Source organism: Fundulus heteroclitus, unplaced genomic scaffold (genome assembly GCF_011125445.2).
Source record: "Fundulus heteroclitus isolate FHET01 unplaced genomic scaffold, MU-UCD_Fhet_4.1 scaffold_570, whole genome shotgun sequence".
Taxonomy (NCBI): Eukaryota; Metazoa; Chordata; class Actinopteri; order Cyprinodontiformes; family Fundulidae; genus Fundulus; species Fundulus heteroclitus.
In genome coordinates this window covers 1-24,975 of record NW_023397001.1, presented here as the reverse complement: position 1 = coordinate 24,975, position 24,975 = coordinate 1, and the positions used below count along the sequence as shown (strand labels likewise).

Here is a 24,975-nt window from a genome sequence, read left to right as displayed (position 1 = left end):
CTCATTTGCTGTATTTAAGTTTGTTCTTATATTCCTTTTTTTATTTAAACAAATATAAATGTTACTCCAGTTGCACATTTGCTATGGACATCTTGACCTTGTTAGTAAGGTCGTGTGATAGTTAAGGAAACAAAGTTGATGCTCATCATCAAACTGTTTGTTCTCCTTTTTTCCCCAAATTGGAATCGAAAAGAGAATCGAAAAGGAATCGAATCGTTTCACAGAATCGATAAGGGAATCGGAATCGTGAAAATCTTTTCAATTCCCAACCCTACCAACCAGTGAGTTGATTTCTTTAGTAAGTTTGATCAGATTCCACTTACCAAAGGACACACCCTCTTTGATCGTTTAAGACTATTTTAAACTCTGTCATCACAACTGTTTCTCCTTCAGCCTCAGAAACAGACCATTCTGTTTGTTGTCTTGATTTTCTGCCTTTGTGTTTAGCTTATTGAGTTTACCATACTCCTTCATTTGATCCCCAGTAAGATGGCGATGTGGACACACGTATTATTCTGAGCTCCATCTACGCAGCCCTCAAGCTGCTACTTAAACTGGCCTTTACACATCATTTCATCCACAAGGTGAAGCCCAACATCCACGCTCTACAGTAAGGGGAAAAATAAGAGTTTATAAAAGATGTCGGCTGTTGATAAGAAAGATTTTAGTGGAGCAACTATGAACAAATGGAGATTAATGCAGATAAATGAACTATTTTAATGATTCCACAGCCATAAAAACATGATGTGATGGAGAATATTTCATGTAAACTGACTTTAGGAGCTGAAGCTCCCAGAAGCAGAACCTGCTACTGTGACATGTTGTGTCTGAGTGTTTTAGTCAGTAAAATCCTTGCAGAGCTTCTAAAAGTGCTGAAGCATCAATCAGGGATTCTAGATTTGTTCCTGTCACACAGATTCCAGGAGCTGAAATTGACTTTTCTAAACTGGCTTGAATCCCCTCTGAGCCGCTTCACATGAGGGGCATTTCTACACACTGGGGGTCCCAATGCTGTCCGCTTCTGACCTGAGATCAGGGCTCAGACTCAGTTACACAGAGAGACAACATTAAAAACTGGCTCCAAGTCCAGGAACAAACTCAGCAAAGATTTATTACAATACAAGATCTGAACTTTGCTTTTCAGCTCAATTACATCCACTTATTCAATTATTTTAACATCATCCTGTAGAAAATGGAGAAAAACTGACCTGATGAAGGTTTAAAGAGATTAAAAACCTTCAAATAAATGAAACATCAGCATTTTATTTCTTCTCTCTTCCTCTTCCTCAGTTCTGGATAAAAGCTGCAACTCTAAACTGAAATTCAGCTCATTGTTTCATGTTTTCTGCTGATTATTGAATAAATGCTGACAGGAAGTTAGAAAAAGAAAGAAACTTTAAGTGGAGCAAAGCAGTGAAGAAGAAAGCAGACTTTACCATGAAGATCCTCAGTGTGGATCAGTAGAATATCAGCCAGATGTCTGCAGTTTAGTGTCAACACAACTTTCACATCACAGATATCAGAACTAAAACATGGAGTCTGACCTCAGTGTCTGTAGTTTGCAGAGGGGAGTCTGGAGGAAACCACAGAGCTCCTTCACTCCACCATCTTTCAGGTTGTTGTCACTCAGGTCCAGTTCTGTCAGATGGGACGGGTTGGACTTCAGAGCAGAGACCAGATGTTCACAGCTGATCTCTGACAAACTGCAGTCTATCAATCTGAATAAAGAATGAAAGATGTGAGCTGAAGCCACCAGGATGCAGGTTAAAACTGAAACATGAACAAATAAATGATCAAATGTAGAAAATGAATGTCCCTGAATGTAAAAGTGCCAGAAACATGATGAACTGATATCTGATATGTGATCCAGTAGAACTGATTTAAAGAGTTAAAGCCAGCAGAACCAGAACATGTTATCATGACGTGTGAAGGTCCAGATCAAGGTGTGGTTCTCAGCAGTGGCGGCTGCTGATGAAGATGTTCTGGGCTTAGGGTTGGGGGGGGGGGGCACTAGAGCTTGGAGATTAGCAGCCAACAATAAACTCTCCTTGAACATAAATCCATCCATGATCACTTGCTGCTGCTGGATATTTAAGTCTGATGGCTCTGGCGTCTGTTTAAAATGCTGCTGTCTTCTAGTCTGGCTCAGGGTTCTGCTAGAACAGTGGTTCTCAGAGCCACAATGTTCTAAACATGGATCATTTAACAGAGTTTCAGCTCACATTGTTCTGGATTCATCTTCAAGCTAAAGCAGCAGCCTGCATGGAGGCTTTTCTCTAAGGAAACATGGCGTCTGCTTAAAGTTCTGCTCCTTCAGTCCCTGATCACTGAACATTGGTCCATGTTCTGCTGCTGGGCTCACATGTTCTCCATCATCCTGGCTCAGTTGTTCTCAGTGGGTCTCTGTGTGTCTGCTGGCTCATTGTGAGAACTAGAACCTACCATGAGGAGACTTTCTCCACCTGTGGCCCTCAGCTGTGGATCAGCCTTCCTGAAGACCTGAGGGCAGCTCAGAGCTTTGGACTAAATAACAATCATCTGCATTTTTCACCACATCTTTGGAAACCAATGAAATGTGTCCTCTGCATTTAACCCGTCCCTCAGGGAGCAGTGGGCTGCCACTGGGTGGCGCCCCGGAGCATTCTGGCTCTAAGGGTCTTGCTCAGGGACCCAGGGCAGGAGCCTGTGGGATTTGAACCAGCAAACTTGCAGTGCAAATGTGGACTACAGATCTATGCATGGTATTAGGTTTTAGCACTAAACACTGAACACTGGAATAATGAGGCACAGACTAAATCACCATTTGACACAAGTTATAAAGAGTTAACACCCCCCCCCCCCTTTATTTAGGAAAATAAAAAGGTGAATAAATAAATGTACTTTAGGACCTTTAAATAAAGACAACAAGCACTTCTCTGCATACAACAGCAAAATAAAAACCCTCAGGGAGTCAATCTGAGATCCCAGGTCAATAATATTTGCTTAAATGCTTATTAATTAAAGCTAAAGGCGGTAAAAGCCAAGCTAAGCCTACGCTGCAGGCCTGTTTCTATGTGAACATGGAGACCAAACTCAGTGGTGGCTTCTCTCAAAGAGCAAATAATAAACTAAAAAGGAACCTTGGTCCAGATGAATAATAACGCTAACAGAAACGCTCTGCTCCCTTTAGTCCTCCTCTCCAGTGGAAAAAACTCTCCCTGTCTTCTACCTCGGACTGAAGCTCACTTAGTCACTGTGGATCATCGTGGGGACAAACCACGGCACACATTACTGTTTATAGTCCAAAGACAAGCAGCTTAACATGCAGATGTTGACTTATGGCCGCAGAACCGGATCTCTGCAGCTTCTCCTGCTGAGCTCTCTGAGCCAGACTCACGATGCATTCAATGACTGCCTCTGTGTAGGAAAATACACTTCTTCTTCTTCTTTTGTTTTTTTATTGCCGGATGGCAACCAACCTAAGGTCCATTTAGCGCCACCTACCAGACTGGAGTGTGGTCATTAATGATCTCAGAGGGAAATCAATAAACTTCAATATATTAGTTATCACATGTCACATATGTATGTATGTAGGGTTGGGAATTGAAAAGATTTTCACGATTCCGATTCTCTCATCGATTCTGTAAAACGATTCCGATTCCCTTTTGGATTCTGTTTTCGATTCCAATTTGGGGAAAAAGGAGAACAAACAGTTTGATGATGAGCATCAACTATGTTTACTTAACTATCACACGACCTTACAAACTAACAAGGTCAAGATATCCACAGCAAATGTGCAACTGCAGTAACATTTATATTTGTTTAAATAAAAAAGGAATATAAGAACAAACTTAAATACAGTAGATGAGTTGTTTAGAATACAAGAAAATGTAAGTTTGTTGTGACAGTTGCTTATTAATCTCCCTTTAGATAACCTCAGTCATCTAACTCTAATGGAGAAGCCATCCGTTTAATGAAAAAGCATCACTGTACAATTTTGGGAAATAAACTCATCTCCCCCTGATTTAAATAAACGAGCATCACCTTTCTCTCGCTCCCTGAACTGCGGAGCAACTTCGTAGCATGTTTTCTTACATCCATTGCAATAGCTAGAATCATGTAAGAATTCCAGCTACCAGTAGTTCTAATTAAACATGCTACCAATGAAGGGCTGGATTAACGAGAAAGGCACACTCCCTTAATAACCCCAAAGAGAGGTAGGAAATTGGTTTATTTCCAGAAATGGCATGTGATTTACTAGGAACCAGCCAGTGATGTAAAACTAGCTACTTACCACCAGCTGCCTTCCATGCTGGTCGTAACTTTAACTTCTGTCCACTAAGAATCAAAAACACGGCATTCGTTAAACTGTATGCCATGTTGTGTGTGCAGGTGTTTCTGCCTGTTGGATCTATTTCCTCCCGCGGATATAAATGCCACTTTCCAATGATTGCAAAGCACCTTGTAGCCATCATTCTGTTGACCGTTTACCTGATGGGGCGCCACTTTTTTTGATTTGCTTTAAGCCTGGTCACGTCGTGCGCAGGTTACGCACACGTGCTTACTGAATGCCGTGTGCGTAACTTGCGTATAAAACGTGACGTAACTTGCGTTAAACAATACGTCGTGCTACCGTTATGCTGCTCAGAGCCGCGGCACGACGGAATCGAAAAGAGAATCGTTTAACGAGCTGCCAAACGGTGCCACGGAATTGGAACACACGGGACCGGTTCTGAACAGGAACGGATTTTCGATTCCCATCCCTATATGTATGTGTGTGTATAAACATGCATACACTTGCATACACACTTTAAATACTATTAAATGACCCAGTGTTTCTTTAAAAATCTAATTAATTTATTTCTAACAGAATTTAATTTCCTAAAAGATTTATCACAGAAAATCCTATTTTCCCTCTATTTAGATTCGACTCTAAGTGCTGACGTTCCTCTAATCACATTCTAATAAGACATGTTCCACTGTTTCCATCTGATTACAGTAAAAACCTGCCGAGGGAAATGATGGTGCAGTTCTACTCCTCCATCATTGAGTCCATCCTCACCTCCTCCATCACCATCTGGTACGCTGGTGCCACCGCTAAGGACCAGAGCAGACTGCAGCGTGTCATCCGGTCTGCAGAGAAGCTGATTGGCTGCAATCTTCCATCTCTCCAGGACCTGTAGGCCTCCAGGACTCTGAGGCGTGCAGGAAGATTGTGGCTGATCCCTTCACCCCAGTCATGGACTATTTCAGAAACTTCCCTCTGGCAGGAGGCTGCGCTCCATCAGGACCAGAACCAGAACAGGCTGCGCTCCATCAGGACCAGAACCAGAACAGGCTGCGCTCCATCAGGACCAGAACCTCACGCCACAAGAACAGTTTTTCCATCTGCTACCAGCCTGATGAACAAGGCCAAGAGCCGCCGTGACCTTTGACCCTGCCTCTGTTCCACGTTCAGGACCTACAAGCTACACCAACGTAGCATCTCCAGACCTTCTACGTTACATTAATGTACGGTCTACCGTGTATATAGCTTTCTGTTTTGTCTGCACCACCAACACCAAGTCAAATTGCTTGTAAGTGTAAACCTACTTGGCAATAAACTTGATTCTGATTACAAGTCCCTGTTTCATGTTTCCCTGTTCTAAAAAGAGAAGTATTAAGTCCAGTAGAGATATGACTACCTCTTCTTTCTGCCTTCCATTCATACAACTATTACCCCCCACAGTCTTTGAATTTGATATAAATCTCTACCAGTGTCATGATTAGCCCGTTGTTCCTGCCAAACCTTATGGATTTTATTTTGAATAATAGATTTACCCTCACTTTTGCTTAAATGAATACTTAAGTTAATATTATCTGATTTCGGGGCCTGTTTAGCTAATATACCTACATGAGCAGGAATCCAGACAAATCAAACAAAACATTTCTTATTATGTAGCTGAACTAATAAGCGATATACTGTATGCCTAATAATAAATCTAATCTACAAGATTTGCCAGATTTTATACTTACTAATGCAGCTTGACTATCTGAGGCAGTTTTATATTTACTTTCTTCTCTAATATTATCATCAACCAACCATTCTAAAGCTAACATGACAATTAATTTAACTGTAAAAACTGATAGATGGTCTGTTGTTCTCCTTTAATCATGACGTTATGGTGTGGGACATTCACAGCTGCTCCTGTTCTACCACTATTTGGATCTTTAGGCCCATCTGTATATATAATCACGCCCGCCGACAGGGGGGGGGCAAACGGGTCAGTTGTCTAGGGCCCAGGACAGAGGGGGGGCCCAAAAAGACTACGTTGTCCTGGGCCCTGGCAAAGCTGTTAGCTGGCCTGTATATAATTATACTATCTTTAAATCTTCCAAAATAATTATTAACTATAACCCATTCTGGAGTCTTTCCCTTTTTAAGAAATTCCCCTAACTGCAGATCAACTTGTGGTGTGATAAATAACCATGGTGGAATTGGTGACCGTGGAACCATAAAACTATACTGGAACTGAGTCAAAGCCAAATGTGGAGCATTTATGTCCCCAATCCATCCAAAGCTGTTACAATCAGATTTATGATGTTCCCAACAGTCCTGCAGCACAGCCTTAGTTGGATGACCATAATTATGCCCCTGTAGATTTATCCAGTACACATACATTAGCTTCAATCTTCTTAAGCTTAAAGGAAGCTCACCAGTTTAACCTGCAAAGCAGCTAAAGGAGATGATCTGAAAGCTCCACAACATATTGGTAACCCTTGTGTTTGTTTACTATCAACATTTCAGTGACTTCTCACTGCAGCATCTGAAGGTACCAGTTTTTCCCTTGTTTTCTTATGTCTTGTTGTTAGCAGACCCTTTATTGTCATCTTTTTGGGTATTTCAGGTTGCTACTGCATATTATGCTCTCACCCAGGTGCATGGTTAATGCTCTGGGTTAATTAAGAAAAGGGGTTGTTTAGAGCTGGAGTTGTAGCACCACCAATACTGAACCAGACAATAATGCGGGGTTCTTTTAAATTTTATTAATTAGCTGATTGAGCACAGCTTTACAGGACTGGATTGATGCAGTTTGAGATTTGTTTTGTTTTTTTGGTTATCTAATATTATTTTGTGTCTTTGGTTGCTACTAATTTGGGTTGCAGTTGTTTGTGTTTAATTCTCAGATTGTTTCTAGTATTGTCCTGTGTTCCTGTGCTTTGTTGGGTTTTAGATAGGTATAATAAAGTCTATTTTTGATATTGTAAAAGACTGTATAAATAAAATATATATTTTGTATACTATTTCTGTTTCATAATTCTTAAGCCAGACCTACCTGGGTACTTTTAATTGGGAGACCCTAGGCCACTTGACATTTAAGGCCTACCAGTTGGCTTTAGGGCCACGTCCTCTGTCACAGTCCGGGCTCCATCTCCCCGTGTTACACAACACTACAAGTTAAGTTATTCACCGAATTATTACACTATTAGACATTAATCTGTGGGTTTGTTTATCATTGTAGATCTATAACCTGATTGGTGAATCAGGCTGAGTTTCATCCAGCCTTTATTTATTTATTTATATGAACGCTGTGCTGTTTCTGCACGTTTGATCTTCCGCTTAAGAAAAAGCTTTGCAGTTTCAAAACTCACGTCGGCTCTCACGGTTTATTGTTTTGTGTGAATGACAAGAGACCACAACAAATAAATCAGCCGTACCTCGGATAAAAACTTTAGATTTAATGTTGTTCATAACTCGTACTTTTGTAAACGAATCTGCCAAATACACACAGTTTTTTCACACTACGAGTACATTTAAACGTTTTTATGTAATTAATATAAGAACAAGTTGGTCGTATTTTAATTTTTTTCCCGTTGATATTCATTTGTACAGAGCGAGGCGCGCTCCCGCGACAGGGGATGCATATCTCGGCAGGCATGCACTTTTGAGCATAACACCGGCTCACTTTCACCACTGGTTAAGACTAAAATTATTCATAACTCTGATTACTTTTCCTGCTGCTCTGTTAACACGAACTGCAGCAAAAGTTCATCTGATTAACAATCCGCGCTGGTTTCCAGGCTGGAAAAGCGAGCATCAGAGTGAGTCATGCGGAGGAGTCTGAGCCTTGTTTTAATAGTGCGCACACACCCACGCTGAACTGCGCCGCTCCTTTCCTATGTAGCTGCGGCGCAGCGCCGAGTCTCTGCGCTGATGGCCACAAGTTGTAAAAGAAGCCGAAACAGCTCAGCAGAAGGCGGAGTTTTGTCGTCCGCAGCCCAGATGGGCTTTGTGGTTTTTATGCGTGAGAAATGTCATGTGTTGCGTGTGAGCGTTTGAAGTTAGTGAAATGTGTGTGTCACACGGTCAATGCGTGATATATGACAACATATATAGCGAGCCCTGCGTCGCTATATAGGTAATGCACTATGTCGCCGTGCTCTACATTTGGCCAATCATCTGGATTACGGCTAAACAAGGCACCGTGGAGGGCATAGGGGTCCATATGGTCGATCACGAAACATTTCCTCAGATATACGTCCTTATCTGGTGGCTCTAGTGTGCTGGCCTACTTATCCATTCGCGATATGATAATATGTTTATGACAACTAGAGATAAGGAAGTGTGCCACCCAATATGGCGGACCGGAAGTTGGCCAGTGACGTCAGTGAAAACCCCCTATTCTATCTGCTGTTTCCAAGTTAACTTTTCATCAAAGATGACCCCTAAAACCTGACTTTATTCACTTGTTCAAGCTTCTGATTATAAAGAGTTAAATTAACTTCCTGATGTCTTCTATAAAACTAATAACTTGGGACTTTGCAGCTGACATTCTAAATCATTTATTTACCAACCTTCCACTTTCAAAATGATCTCCTGCATCTTTTTCTGCAAATATATCAGATTCTGACCCTCACCCACAGAGCCCCATCATCTGCAAATAAAGATTTCCCTATACTGCCATCTATCTCATCAGAAATGTCATTTATCATAATATTAAAAAGAATTGGGCTACACACACTGCCTTGTGGGCTACCATTCTCAACAATATATGTGGTAGAGAAAGCAGCCCCAACTCTAACTTCTATTTCTCCATAGTTTTCCCTAATTGAGATGTCAGAGCTATAGGCCTATAGTCTGAAGGCTCTGCTGCATTTCTACCTGCTTCAACACAGGAATTATAACTGACTGTTTCCATGCTGCAGGAATAATCCCCGTCTCCCACATCAGATTAAACAGTTTTAAAAGAACAGTCAGAGATCTATCATTGAAATGTTTAAGCATTATAGAACAAACTGCATCTTTTCCTGGTGTTGACTGTTTAACATTAAAAATAGCTTTTTTCAGCTCATACAAAGTAAAAGGCAGATCTAGATCTTGATTTGAAACCTTTCTCTTATTAGTGACTCCTGGATTTTCAGATAAAATCTTCTCTTTACAACTCGTTATATCTTCAGATAAATCTTCTGAACTATGAACTTTAATTAACGTTTCTGCTAATAACTGCTTTTTCTTTATCACTAACAGCTATTTTCCCGTTAAATTCTAGAACATGTAAGGAAAAGTTCTTCCAACACCATTAACTTTCTAAATAACTCTCCATACCTCAGATAACTTGGTTTCTCCTCCAATAGAATTACAATACTGCCTCCAACATGCCTTCTTAGCTGCTTTAACAGTCTTTCTAACTATAGCTTGAGCTTTCTTATACTGAATTAATGCCTCAGAAGTATGGCATCTCCTTACCAATTTAAAAGCTTTATAACACAAACCAGTGAATGTAATTCTAGAAACTCTTCAGTGACCAATCCATCTGCATCTGTATTTAGACTGCCCCATAAAACATGATGTGAACTGAAATCACCACACCATACAGTCTTTCCTTCATGCTCTTCATTTACTTCATTAAGATCTTCAATGGTCAACTTCCTGCTACAATTATATAGATTAATCACTGAAATCTGACCATTTCCTATCCAGATCTTAACAACTATTGATTCATAATTCTGCCCTATTCATTCCACTTTATATCTTATACCATCTAACACAAAAGTTACCCCCCCCCCCCTTGTCTTTCCTTTCTATCATTCCTAATTGTTGTATATCCAGGAATTATAAAATCTAATTGGGGCTTAAGCCAAGTTTCCTGAATGTAAATCAGATGAGGCTTAATTATCAGATCAGAAATGTATTTCTTAAACTCTAGACCATCACTAATGAGACTTCTTTCCTTCCACTGGAATATAACTAACATGAAGAAGGGCCACCACTGCATGATTGAGGCAGAGAAGATTGTGTCTCATTCAGTTTCTCCTTAATTGATTCCCAGCTAGCATTCTTAAAATCAAGATACTTTTGGGCTGCCTTCACAATTATTGATTTTTTTCTGTTTTTCTTTGAGCAGTGTAATTTATAACCTCCACCATGAATAAACCAAATGCTCTTTCTTCATGAGTAGAGTGTCATCTTTAATCTTGGTGCCTTCAGACAATCAGAACTTCCTTCTTCTAGCCCTGTCACTTTCTTTGGCTGCATCATTGGTGGAACAGGCACTTTTTTAGCTGCTTCTGCATCAGTGATCCCAGCAGTGATTTTAACTTTCTGTACTTCCACAGCTCTTTTACTAGCTACACATCCCCTGAAACCTGAACTATGTCCACCTCCACCATTACAACATCTCAAAGGAGCTCATTCCTCACATTTCCATAGTCATCATCACCAGCACATCTCCCACACTTCTGTTTCCCTGCATTCTGCCGCCACATGTCCACATCTTTGACATTTAAAGCACCGCAGTGGTGGAGGAATAAATGGTTTAACATCAGAACTCATTTATCCCACAAACACTTTGTCTGCTAGAGTTTTCTCTTCAAACTTTAGCAGGATAGAAAAACTATCACTCCTTTCTCCATTTTTGTTTCTTTTCAGCCGTTTGACTTCAACTACTTTCCCTCCTGATAAATTAGATTTAATGTCATCAACATCAGGAGAAATAACCTGAAATAAAACCGCACACATATTTCCTGTTATCTAACATTCTCCCCCTCACACTCTCACCTAGGACTTTTTATATTCAGAGCCCTTTCTTTTTGTTTAACATCATTACAAATGATCAGCAAAGATCCATCCACCTTAACACTTTAACATTTCTCACTTTTCCAACCAGTAGGGATGGGAATCGAAAACCGGTTCCTGTTCAGAACCGGTTCCGTATTTTCCGATTCCGTGGCACCGTTTGGCAGCTCGTTTAACGATTCTCTTTTCGATTCCGTCGTGCCGCGGCTCTGAGCAGCACAACGTTAGCATGACGTTTTTTTACGCAAGTTACGGCACGTTTTATACGCAAGTTACGCACACGGCAGTAAGCACGTGTGCGTAACTTGCGCACGACGTGACCAGGCTTTAAAGCAAAACAAAAAAAAAAAATGCCGCCCCATCGGGTAAACGGTCGAAAGAATGGTGGCAGCAAGGCGCTTTGCAATCATTGCAAAATGGCATATACATACGCGGGAGGAAATAGATCCAACAGGCAGAAACACCTGCGCACACAACATGGCATACAGTTTAACGAATGCCGTGTTTTTGATTCTTAGTGGACAGAAGCTAAAGTTACGACCAGCATGGAAGGCAGCTGGTGGTAAGTAGCTAGTTTTACATCACTGGCTGGTTCCTAGTAAATCATATGCCATTTCTGGAAATAAACCAATATCCTACCTCTCTTTGGGGTTATTAAGGGAGTGTGCCTTTCTCGTTAATCCAGCCCTTCATTGGTAGCATGTTTAATTAGAACTACTGGTATCTGGAATTATTACAGGATTCTAGCTATTGCAATGGATGTAAGAAAACATGCTACAAAGTTGCTCCGCAGTTCAGGGAGCTAGAGAAAGGTGATGCTCGTTTATTTAAATCAGGGGGAGATGAGTTTATTTACCAAAATTGTACAGTGATGCTTTTTCATTAAACAGATGCCTTCTCTGTTAGATTTAGATGACTGAGGTTATCTAAAGAGAGATTAATAAGCTACTGTCACAACAAACTTACATTTTCTTGTATACTAAAAACTCATTTGCTGTATTTAAGTTTGTTCTTATATTCCTTTTTTTATTTAAACAAATATAAATGTTACTCCAGTTGCACATTTGCTATGGACATCTTGACCTTGTTAGTAAGGTCGTGTGATAGTTAAGTAAACAAAGTTGATGCTCATCATCAAACTGTTTGTTCTCCTTTTTACCCCAAATTGGAATCGAAAAGAGAATCGAAAAGGAATCGAATCGTTTCACAGAATCGATAAGGGAATCGGAATCGTGAAAATCTTTTCAATTCCCAACCCTACCAACCAGTGAGTTGATTTCTTTAGTAAGTTTGATCAGATTCCACTTACCACAGGACACACCCTCTTTGATTGTTTAAGACTATTTTAAACTCTGTCATCACAACTGTTTCTCCTTCAGCCTCAGAAACAGACCATTCTGTTTGTTGTCTTGATTTTCTGCCTTTGTGTTTAGCTTATTGAGTTTACCATACTCCTTCATTTGATCCCCGGTAAGATGGCGATGTGGGCACACGTATTATTCTGAGCTCCATCTACGCAGCCCTCAAGCTGCTACTTAAACTGGCCTTTACACATCATTTCATCCACAAGGTGAAGCCCAACATCCACGCTCTACAGTAAGGGGAAAAATAAGAGTTTATAATAGATGTCGGCTGTTGATAAGAAAGATTTTAGTGGAGCAACTATGAACAAATGGAGATTAATGCAGATAAATGAAGTATTTTACTGATTCCACAGCCATAAAAACATGATGTGATGGAGAATATTTCATGTAAACTGACTTTAGGAGCTGAAGCTCCCAGAAGCAGAACCTGCTACTGTGACATGTTGTGTCTGAGTGTTTTAGTCAGTAAAATCCTTGCAGAGCTTCTAAAAGTGCTGAAGCATCAATCAGGGATTCTAGATTTGTTCCTGTCACACAGATTCCAGGAGCTGAAATTGACTTTTCTAAACTGGCTTGAATCCCCTCTGAGCCGCTTCACATGAGGGGCATTTCTACACACTGGGGGTCCCAATGCTGTCCGCTTCTGACCTGAGATCAGGGCTCAGACTCAGTTACACAGAGAGACAACATTAAAAACTGGCTCCAAGTCCAGGAACAAACTCAGCAAAGATTTATTACAATACAAGATCTGAACTTTGCTTTTCAGCTCAATTACATCCACTTATTCAATTATTTTAACATCATCCTGTAGAAAATGGAGAAAAACTGACCTGATGAAGGTTTAAAGAGATTAAAAACCTTCAAATAAATGAAACATCAGCATTTTATTTCTTCTCTCTTCCTCTTCCTCAGTTCTGGATAAAAGCTGCAACTCTAAACTGAAATTCAGCTCATTGTTTCATGTTTTCTGCTGATTATTGAATAAATGCTGACAGGAAGTTAGAAAAAGAAAGAAAGTTTAAGTGGAGCAAAGCAGAGAAGAAGAAAGCAGACTTTACCATGAAGATCCTCAGTGTGGATCAGTAGAATATCAGCCAGATGTCTGCAGTTTAGTGTCAACACAACTTTCACATCACAGATATCAGAACTAAAACATGGAGTCTGACCTCAGTTCCTGTAGTTTGCAGAGGGGAGTCTGGAGGAAACCACAGAGCTCCACTCCACCATCTTTCAGGTTGTTGGAGCTCAGGTTCAGTTCTGTCAGATGGGACGGGTTGGACTTCAGCGCAGAGAACAGATGTTCACAGCTGATCTCTGACAAACTGCAGCTCACCAATCTGAATAAAGAATGAAAGATGTGAGCTGAAATCACCAGGATGCAGGTTAAAACTGAAACATGAACAAATAAATGATCAAATGTAGAAAATGAATGTCCCTGAATGTAAAAGTGCCAGAAACATGATGAACTGATGTCTGATATGTGATCCAGTAGAACTGATTTAAAGAGTTAAAGCCAGCAGAACCAGAACATGTTATCATGACGTGTGAAGGTCCAGATCAAGGTGTGGTTCTCAGCAGTGGCGGCTGCTGATGAAGATGTTCTGGGCTTAGGGTTGGGGGGGGGGGGGGGCACTAGAGCTTGGAGATTAGCAGCCAACAATAAACTCTCCTTGAAGATAAATCCATCCATGATCACTTGCTGCTGCTGGATATTTAAGTCTGATGGCTCTGGCGTCTGTTTAAAATGCTGCTGTCTTCTAGTCTGGCTCAGGGTTCTGCTAGAACAGTGGTTCTCAGAGCCACAATGTTCTAAACATGGATCATTTAACAGAGTTTCAGCTCACATTGTTCTGGATTCATCTTCAAGCTAAAGCAGCAGCCTTGGCGCTTTATGCCGCTGCTGTGAGCCTGTTGTGGGTGTGGATCAGAAGCTGCTGGTCCCGCAGCAGATGGAGGAGCAAAATGCTGAGTCAGCTTCAGCACCTTTATGTGGAGAGACATGTGGTGTGGCCACTTCTCTGCCACTACCTGGGACAGACACCTTCCTCCCAGCCTGACAGCGTCTGTGAACACCGGGACGTGTGACTCTGGTCTGCTGAGGGCAACTCCCTCTGACACAGTGGGGGGGTTTCCCCAGTGGGCCAGGTGGGCTCCCACTGACGGAGGGACTGCAGTCATCCTCTGCCTCTTCTGGCCACAGGGTCTCTGCGCAGGCGGGTGAAGCATCTCTGCAGGCAGGCGCCTCCTATGAAGCAGAGCCAGCGGAAGCAGCAGGTGGGCCGCTGACGTCATCCCCAGCAGCCGCATGACGGACAGAGCTGTCACTGTGTGGAGGTGTGACCCGGCGGAGCAGCGCTGACAGCGTCTGCTCTGGGCTCTCATGGTGGCCCAGTTTAGCTCCTAGCAGCTGGGACGCAGAACACAACCTTTTAGCACTTTATGGAGAACCCAGTTCTGTCAGCTGTGGAGCCAGAGCTCTGGTCTGCACCGCCGCTTCCTCTCTGGACCGAGCCAGCAAGAGCAGGTGGTCCACATAAAAGAGGATTCTCATCCCTGCAGAGCGCAGCGGCATCTGGAGAACGTGCGTGGAACCAGAGAGGAACCCAACGGCAGGTTGTAGTGACAGGGAATCCCCTGGAAGGAGAAGCGCAGATACTTCCTGTGTTTGGGGATGATGGAACATGGAAGTAGTCCTTCAGATCTATGGAGGAGAACCAGTGGTTCTGGAGAACGTTCTCCAGCAGCTGTCTGACTGTCAGCATGTGGAACCGTCTCTCTGTGATCAGAACCAGTAAATAAAGGCAATAGAACCCCGTGGAGAACCCTGGAAATGACGTCTTTATCCAGGAGTTCCTGCAGTTCTGACAGGAGAGCAGCGCTCTGCTCTGGAGACGCTAGAACCGTCTCCATGACTCCTCTGAACCGTGGAGGAGAGAGGAGGTGCAGCGCTCTGCTCTGGAGACGCTAGAACCGTCTCCATGACTCCTCTGAACCGTGGAGGAGGAGAGAGGAGGTGCAGCGCTCTGTTCTGGAGACGCTACAACCGTCTCCATGACTCCTCTGAACCGTGGAGGAGGAGAGAGGAGGTGCAGCGCTCTGCTCTGGAGACGCTAGAACCGTCTCAATGACTCCTCTGAACCGTGGAGGAGAGAGGAGGTGCAGCGCTCTGCTCTGGAGATGCTAGAACCGTCTCCATGACTCCTCTGAACCGTGGAGGAGGAGAGAGGAGGTGCAGCGCTCTGCTCTGGAGACGCTAGAACCGTCTCCATGACTCTTCTGCACCGTGGAGGAGAGAGGAGGTGCAGCGTGGAGCCTCTGGAGACGCTAGAACCGTCTCCATGACTCCTCTGAACCGTGGAGGAGGAGAGAGGAGGTGCAGCGCTCTGCTCTGGAGACGCTAGAACCGTCTCCATGACTCCTCTGAACCGTGGAGGAGGAGAGAGGAGGTGCAGCGCTCTGTTCTGGAGACGCTAGAACCGTCTCCATGACTCCTCTGAACCGTGGAGGAGGAGAGAGGAGGTGCAGCGCTCTGCTCTGGAGACGCTAGAACCGTCTCAATGACTCCTCTGAACCGTGGAGGAGGAGAGAGGAGGTGCAGCGCTCTGCTCTGGAGATGCTAGAACCGTCTCCATGACTCTTCTGCACCGTGGAGGAGAGAGGAGGTGCAGCGTGGAGCCTCTGGAGACGCTAGAACCGTCTCCATGACTCCTCTGAACCGTGGAGGAGGAGAGAGGAGGTGCAGCGCTCTGCTCTGGAGACGCTGGAACCGTCTCCATGACTCCTCTGAACCGTGGAGGAGGAGAGAGGAGGTGCAGCGTGGAGCCTCTGGAGACGCTAGAACCGTCTCCATGACTCCTCTGAACCGTGGAGGAGGAGAGAGGAGGTGCAGCGCTCTGCTCTGGAGACGCTAGAACCGTCTCCATGACTCCTCTGAACCGTGGAGGAGGAGAGAGGAGGTGCAGCGCTCTGCTCTGGAGACGCTAGAACCGTCTCCATGACTCTTCTGCACCGTGGAGGAGAGAGGAGGTGCAGCGTGGAGCCTCTGGAGACGCTAGAACCGTCTCCATGACTCCTCTGAACCGTGGAGGAGGAGAGAGGAGGTGCAGCGCTCTGCTCTGGAGACGCTAGAACCGTCTCCATGACTCCTCTGAACCGTGGAGGAGAGAGGAGGTGCAGCGCTCTGCTCTGGAGACGTTAGAACCGTGGTGCAGCGTGGAGGCTCTGCTGATCAGTCTGTGAGGAGGAGGAGGGGGAGGAGAGGAGGAGGAGAGACGGACGAGAGAGGGAGGAGAACATAAGGAGGAGAGAGGGAGAGAGAAGGAGGAGGAGAGAAGGAGGAGAGAGGGTTAGAGGAGGAGGAAAGGAGAGGAAAAGGAGAGAGAAGGAGGAGAGGAGGAGGAGAGATGGAGAGAAAAGGAGGAGAAGAGGAGGAGAGATGGAGAGAAAAGGAGGAGAGAAGGAGGAGGAGGAGAGATATAAGTAGAGAGGAGAGATGGAGAGAAGGAGAGGAGGAGTAGAGATGGAGGTGCAGCCTGGAGCCTCTGCTGATGGAGGAGGCTGATGGAGGAGGAGGCTGATGGAGGAGCAGAGGGAGGAGGCTGATGGAGGAGCAGAGGGAGGAGGCTGATGGAGGAGGCTGATGGAGGAGGCTGATGGAGGAGGAGGCTGATGGAGGAGCAGAGGGAGTCTCCAGGAGCCGTGGAGCGCCTGAACTCCTGACCTCCTGGCCACGGTGCTCCAAGGAGCCGGCAGACCAGCGAGGGACGTCGGCCCGGAGCGAGGCCTCACCAGGTCCTGAAGCGTCTCTGACTCCTCGGCGTTCTTCTGGATCTTCTCCAGCGCCGATTTAAAGTGAGGAGCCAACAGAGCATCCGGGCTGATGGGGCTCCCAGTACCTCCTTTTTCACATCCTGGGAGGAGGAGGATGGAGGAGAACAGCTGGAGCCAGATGTTCCTCTGGATCATGGTCTGCCAGGCAGAAATGGTCTGCAGACTAATAGAAATGATGATTCTTCAGTTTTTCTTTGCTTTCCTTCTTGGTGCTCAAACTTGTTGGCTTGTTGCTGAACGGTAGCCGCTGAGTCCAGAGAGCGTCTGCTGCAGTAGAGCTTTTTACTTTTCAATATTGTGCTGTAGTTTTAATAGCCACACTGCTGGCTCCTGGTTCTGGTTCTGTCTGATTGAGCTGTCAGACTGAAGAGGACGGTTCCTCTCTGAGCCGCACCAACAGAACAGCAGCTTCAGGACAAAGCTGAGCTGCTGGAACCTGCTGGTGCCGTCCATCCAACCATTTTCCACCAGGCTTATCCCTGCTGGGGTCCTGAGGGCTGCTGGTGTCTATCTGCAGCTGTCAGTGGCTGAGAGGCGGGCTTCACCTGGACAGGTAAGCAGCCTATCACAGGACAACACAGAGACAGACAGGACAACCAACCATTCACACACACACTCACACCTAAGGAGGATTTAGAGAGGCCAGTTAAGCTAACAGTCATGTTTTAGGACTGTGGGAGGAAGCCGGAGTACCCAGAGAGAACCCACGCATGCACAGGGAGAACATGCAACCTGCTGGTGCCGTCGCTTTGATTTAGTTTACATTTTCTCTCTTTGTTCTTCTCAGACATTCATTTTTTAGATAATGCTGTTTTATTATTTTTATTTTACTGTTTATGTGTATGAATGTGATCCTGGCACTACTCTGGAGGAACAAAGATTAATGTTTCATGTAAAGATGTGACAAAGAAATGAAAAATAAAGCTAAATTATCTGATCTGGTTATCTAAATCTTTCCCAAATCAAATTAAAACATCTCCATCAATAATTCACATCATTTGACTTATTTTCCTAATTTTTGTTCTTCAGTCCAAAGCATTTTAAGTGTTAAATGTTCAATACTGAAAATATCAAAGAAGAAAATAAATAATTGACAAGGCAAAACATTTGGACAGCAGGTTGTCTGTAAAGAAAAAATGTCAGAACAAAATTATTAATTAAAATAAGTTTTAAAGTAGCAGTGAAGATAAAACCTACGTCAGCTTCTTTACTTTACAGAATGGAGTCTCCAGGATCTCACAGAGACGCTTCATCTCAGAGTCTCCAATGGTTCGCCCTACATTATAGATCTCATCTATTTCCAGGTCAGTCAGGGAGGGGTTGGACTTCAGAGCTGAGGCCACAACTTCACATTCAGTCAGTGAGAGACTACAGCCCACTAGTCTGTGATGAGAGAAAGAATCAGATCAGTTGTAGTTAAATCAGACTAATAAAGACTGATAAACAGACTAAAAGATGATGACTAAACAGTGATGTCATCATCAGATGAACATCTGCTCTTCACATCAATGTCCTGTTTGACCCACACAGAGAATCTCTTCAGTCTCTTCAGGTCTTGGTTCTACTGCAGAGCTGCTGTGTCTCTGCTTTGGTTAAAAGCTTCATTTAACCACAAAGATGAAGAAAGATCATCTAGAGTAAAACAACAGAACTGACTAAATCTATCTGGATGTCCATGGTAGCATTTGGCCGTCTCCTCTATGTAAATTATCACCAGATTATCTCTAGACATATGTGAGTCTAGTGATAATACACTATGGTTGTTTTGGCTTCATCTCACTTCCAAATCATCTCTAACTATACATACAAGTGACGCCTCTTCCTTTTACTGGAAGTGACCAAACTGGGTAAAATTACTGGTAATGTATCAAAAAGAAACCAGGAGGCTCCAGTTTTCATTTAGTAAAGAGAGTCATGACTTAATGTAACAGATAACGGCGTTACGTTACTTCCACTAGAACACAGTGTGTTACTACAACTGCATCAATAAAGCAGCTTTTCTTCACAGCATGCTCTCCGCTGCAGGAGTTTACCAGTGGCTGACTTAGTTTAGCACTTTACTTCTTCAGTGGTATAATAGCTGAAGTACATTCTACCTGCTGCTGTCTGCAGTGGAGGGAGCCCTATTTCATTTACTACAAAGTCTGTTTTAGCTTGATATATTGCTGCAAGAGAAGATTTTGTTACAACCATTTATAGCTGGTTGCAGCTTGTTAATGTGCAATAATTATCAAGTTCAAAAACATTTGGTTTATTTATTGTTCTTCTATTATGAACATTAAGTATAATAATAATAATCATCATATCTACATAATTATATTAAAATTGATAGATGTCTTGACTCTAGACTCACTTGTGCCACCACACACTAAAATGGTAGATTAGTGGACAATGTTTTCAGATTTATGCTCAATTCATTATTTATTCATTATTATGTATTTTATATGTGACACTTGAACTCTGAATTCTTTTTACAGTTCCACTAACAGGAAAGTCGTCCTAATGCTTTGACATCTTAGATCCAGTGTCCGAAATTAACTTCCTGATTCACCGGCCAAGTTGGCCGGTAGATGTAAAAATCAACCGGCCAGGCATATTTTTTACCGGCCAAAATAATAATCCTCACCAGACCTCTCAATTTTTACCAAAAATTAAGAGTGAGATTATGTTCATTTGGGGGGGTTAACCTCATTGGTGCGTCGCACGCGAGGGATAAACGGTGGGAAAATGCATAAATGAAGACTGTAAAGGGCTCCTTTAGAGGGAAGAGAATGAAAAATGGATCTAAGCTAAAGCCCCTGATGTTACAAGTTCCTTAAAATTACCCTTAAAAGTGCGCACCTAAATTACATGTAATTTTGCGCACCTGAATTCAAGCTCAAGGAACCACGCCCACGGAAGCACCGCTGGTTCTGTGTCGTTAAAAACAAAAGAGCATGAAACACAGCTACTGACTCTCCTATTCATTTAATTTGGGACATTTTGGTACGAGTGGAAGGACATTAAACGTAGTGATTCACGTTTTGAAGGCTGGCCGCTGATAAAAGCACCTGGCTCCTAGGAGGGGAGGGGGGGCAGTAAGAGCGGTGCAGCACAGAAACACGGCGCATGTGATTAAAAAAATGCAGAAGAAATGAGAAGAAAACTTCTAAACAGACTAATTGACGTTTTAGACTGTATCTGGTTAGCAGATCTGTTTTCTGATCCAGCGTGCAGCCATGACTGGTTCCTCTTGTGTTTTAAAGCCAGACCTATCAGCTCTGAGCCACTCTGAGCATTAAAGCCACTCACACCTGCAGATGGAGGCAAAGGAGAAGGCCGGCTCAGCTTCAGGTAAGCTCCACCTGCTACCAGGCTCCACTTTGCCCTCTTTCACAAGGCCATGGCTGATGTTCTGTGTGTGGGTGAGCATCAGTGTTTGGCTTCTGTGTGTTATGTGTTATTGGTTCAGGGCCCAAAGCTGCAGTCTGCTATAGCAATGTGAAAGGTGCTGCTGAGATCAGAGCAGAGCTGGGAGAGCAACAGGCTGCTGCTGCTGTTGAGGGTGACTTTACTTTTGCTCTGTTTCTGTTTGCTGCAGCCTGATAAAATCACTGTTTCCTTTTAATTAGGAACTCAGTAATCAGTTATTATTTCCTGAGTTACAACCTTCAGTCAATCAGTCTGATGGTGAACATGATTAAATGATCAATCATGGTTGATGATGAAATCCAACTCCACAAATCATCAAGTAGCTCTTAGACAGCTGCTAAAGCATCTCAGCTGAAGTCTGTAGCCTGGTGTCTGTAGACAGGATCAAATACGCTCTAAATGAACGCTTTCTGAGCTCCGTTAACTCCACTTAGTCTGGGGGGGTTGATGCGTCACCTTGTGCTTGAATTCAGGTGCACATAATTACCTTACATGTAATTTAGGTGTCCACTTTTAAGGGTCATTAAGGGACTTGTAACTGAAGGGGCTTCAGCTCAGACCCTCATTCCTCCTCTTCCCTCTAAAGGAGCCCTTTACTCTCTTTATTGATGCATTTTTCCTCACTGTTTATTTCTGACACGCAGCGCACCAATGGGGGAAATCCTCCCACCTCAATGATTCCTCACCGCTATCATTAAGTATAAATTATGCTGGTGCCAGACGTTACCAAATAGTGTTTTTTCTACAGTCACTTAATAACCAGTGAGACGCAGAGCTTGAAAAGCTGCAGCGTTCACTTGACCTCTGTGAGCAACATATATGTCCAAAACCTGAGGTTATATCAAGCTACATGGCTTAATAAAAGAATCAAGTTACAGCATCATTTCTTTTAGATTTCTTAGTTTAGATCAAACTGATTTAGCCCCATTACATGAAATTACAACATGGATTTTTTTAAAGAGCTGTATAGCATATTTTTATTTCAGAGGAGCAGTCCTGCTATGGAAGAACTGAGAGATGTGCACATCTTTCAGGGTTCTAATTTTATTGCCATTAAATGATTTACATGTTCTGCAGTGAGATTTAGCACCAGCATGTAGTAACCCATGTAGTAACCTGTAGTTATTAAAGTATTTCTGATTCTGATTAAAAAAGGAGTGTAATAATGCCGGCAGAAACTTACAACTACTTTATAACTTTATTCAGTGATTATTTGTACATGTGGGGTCTGTTTCATTTGATCCATTCATGCGGGTCTATCTAGTAACAAAATCTATTTTACAAGAATAAAGCAGCAGCTGAATGGACTCAGGAAGGTGGAGTTTTGGCTGCAGCAGACAGAATTTCTGCAGATGAGCCAAAATCAGAGCAAACTGGATTTTCCTCAGAAATCTGGCATGGACCACAGAGCCGTTTACTTGTTGAGGAGGTGCAATATTGAGCGTAAATGTTGTGAATAGAGATTAAACAGACGTGATTCTGCTCATATCAGGCAGTCTTGGTATGTTGGAACAATCACAGGAGAACAGTTTGGTGTTTTTCTGTTTAACCCACTAACTGGACAGTAAGGTGTTGACACTCCTCTTTCACTTTTTAACCAAAGGAAAACATCTCCACTTCCATGTCTAGTCAGTTAAAAATGAGACGCAGTTGACTGGATCCATTCTCCACCGCTCCCCCAGCCCAAAAAATGAACATAATCTCACTCTGAACTTTCCCTAAAGGTTGAGAGGTGTGATGATAGCGGATCTAGTTAGCTGAGATCTTTCTCTTCTAACTCTGTTCCAGCTCCATAACATAGTGGAACAAGCCAAAGGGCTCCTGAGAGACACTGTGGTGTTGTTAGGCTTGGCTTGTCATGGACTGTTGCTGCTGTCCTCACAACAGGAGACTATGTGAAGCTAGACAGCCACCAAGATGAAGAAAGTTCTCCACACAAGGCTTGATGTCCTTCACTTCTCTGAGGAACCTTTATTCAGAGATCTGACCACGATGGGAGGTCTCACTCTGATTAAATATCACACCCAAACCTTTTTAACTATTGTTAGCATGGATTTACTGTGACTAATGTTAAACTATGAACTAGTTTATTATCTTATTTATGTCATTTATTCCCACCATGAATGTATTGCTGTCTTTTAACAAAAGGCAGGACACTGTTCATTTGTTCTCTACTGTTCTTGATCTCAATGGTCTTTTTCCTGGTTAAATAAAACTAAAATGAAGGCTTACTCCAAGGGTTGAAGATGTCAGTGACAGTCATAGACACCGGCAGACAAACATAGTTGTGGACTGTTTCAGAGAACAATGAAAGCTAACCTATTACTTAGAGGTTAGGAACTGAACAGCAGACAAACCAAGGCTGGTCAACCATGCCGCTCATCTGAGCTGTTTTTCACACAATGTTTCTGATCTTCTCTGATTTATTTAGTTTTTACAAAGAAGTCATTTACGGCCCAGATTACCATCACCAGCGGACCAGAAGTGGCCCACAGACCATCAGTTCAATAGCCCTGACCTAAAGAGTGATTTTCTAAAGAGGTGAATTATAGCCGCACATCTTCCTTTCCGACCTCTGTTTTCGTCAGCTCCGATTCCTGGCACAAAGAACTCCAAGCGACGCAGACGCGTCCCAACTCTGCCTAAGTTCCGGTCAGCTTCGCTTCATAGCGCGCCGGGGTCTTTCTCAAACTGATCCCGTGGGGCTGGCTCTTGGTTCACGGATCCGCCGACTCATCCGGGACCTTCTCTGGTTTTCATCGGCTTTGCGGCGCCACCTTGCCGCTCGTCCCGGCGCAAACTTTTCAGCCGGATCTACTCTCTCATTCACTCGCTAATGCGTTCAGAGCCAGCTCCAGGTAATATGTATTCACCCATGTTCGTCCTCTATTCAGGCGAACGTATTTCATTTTACTGTTTGTTTTTCCTTTTCTTCTTCTTCTGGTGTTGCCGGTAGCCACCGGGCTTGTGGTGGCATTGCTGCCACCTAATGTGGAGTATGAAGTGCATTTTAAATTCAGCAATTGATACCAATCGTTATTAAACCGCTGCAACTCGGTGCAATTTGGCATCTGCGTTCTCTGCCATAGTCCCTGCGTTCTCTGCACATGTTCCCTCCTTCGTGTCTCTGCCATTTCTCTGCGTCTCTGCCATATTCTGCATTTCCTTCGCTCTGCCTATTCCCTGCGTTCTCTGCCTATTCCATGCGTCTCTGCCATCTTCCGCGTTCTCTGCCATGTCCCTGCGTTCTCTGCCAATGTTCCCCCCTGCTTCTCTGCCCTAGTGCCTCGTCGTTCCCTGGTGCCCTGCTTTGCCAATGTGCCCTGCGTTCTCGCCATGTTCCCTGCGTTTCTGCTGCCATATTCCATGTTCTCTGCCATATTCCCCTGCATTCTCTGCCATGTTCCCTGCGTTCTCTGCCATGTTCCCTGCGCGTTCTCTGCCATGTTCCCTGCGTTCTCTGCCATATTCCCTGTTTCTCTGTTTCTCTGCCATATTCCCTGCATTCCTGCCATATTCCTGCGTTCTCTGCCATGCCCCCTGCGTTCTCTGCCATGTTCCCTGCGTTCTCTGCCTATTCCCTGCGTTCTCTTCCTATTCCCTGCGTTCTCTGCCATATTCCCTGCGTTCTCTGCTATTCCCTGCATTCTCTGCCATGCTCCCTGCGTTCTCTGCCATGCTCCCTGCGTTCTCTGCCATATTCCCTGCATTCTCTGCCATGTTCCCTGTGTTCTCTGCCATGTTCCCTGTGTTCTCTGCCATATTCCCTGCGTTCTCTCTGCCTATTCCCTGTCTGCGTTCTCTGCCATTTCCCTGCGTTCTCTGCATGTTCCCTGCGTTCTCTGCCATGTTCCCTGCCATGTTCTCTGCCATGTTCCCTGCGTTCTCTGCCATGTTCCCCTGCGTTCTCTGCCATGCTCCCTGCATTCTCTGCCATGTTCCCTGCCATGTTCCCTGCGTTTCTCTGCCATGTTCCTGCGTTCTCTGCCATATTCCCTGCATTCACTGCTATTCCCTGCGTTGACTGCCTGTTCCCTATTCCCTGCGTTCTCTGCCATGTTTTCCCTGCGTTCTCTGCCATGTTCCCCCCCTGCCATTTTCTCTGCCATGTTCCCTGCCATGTTCTCTGCCATGTTCCCTGCGTTCTCTGCCATGCTCCCTGCATTCTCTCCATGTCCCTGCCATGTTCCCTGCGTTCTCTGCCTATCCCTGCGTTCTCTGTCATATTCCCCTGCGTTCTCTGCCATATTCCCTGCGTTATAGCTGCCATGTTCCCTGCATTCTCTGCCATGTTCCTGCGTTATCTGCCATGTTCCCTGCATTCTCTGCCATGTT

The 24,975-nt window shown here is 43.9% G+C and overlaps 1 protein-coding gene across 1 annotated transcript in view; it reads right to left on the bottom strand.

Annotated features, from left to right (window-relative positions):
• LOC118561164 (ribonuclease inhibitor-like) overlaps nt 1–19,468 on the bottom strand; it is a 30,913-nt gene extending 11,445 nt beyond the window's left edge. The window contains exons 1-2 of the mRNA XM_036133091.1: nt 18,427–19,468; nt 1,545–1,718 (exon numbers count right to left, since the gene is read on the bottom strand). Of these exons, the coding sequence (XP_035988984.1) occupies nt 1,545–1,718; nt 18,427–18,482 (230 nt within the window). The 5' untranslated portion in view covers nt 18,483–19,468. The remainder of the gene's footprint in view (nt 1–1,544; nt 1,719–18,426) is intronic.
• Nucleotides 19,469–24,975: the final 5,507 nt, after the last annotated feature.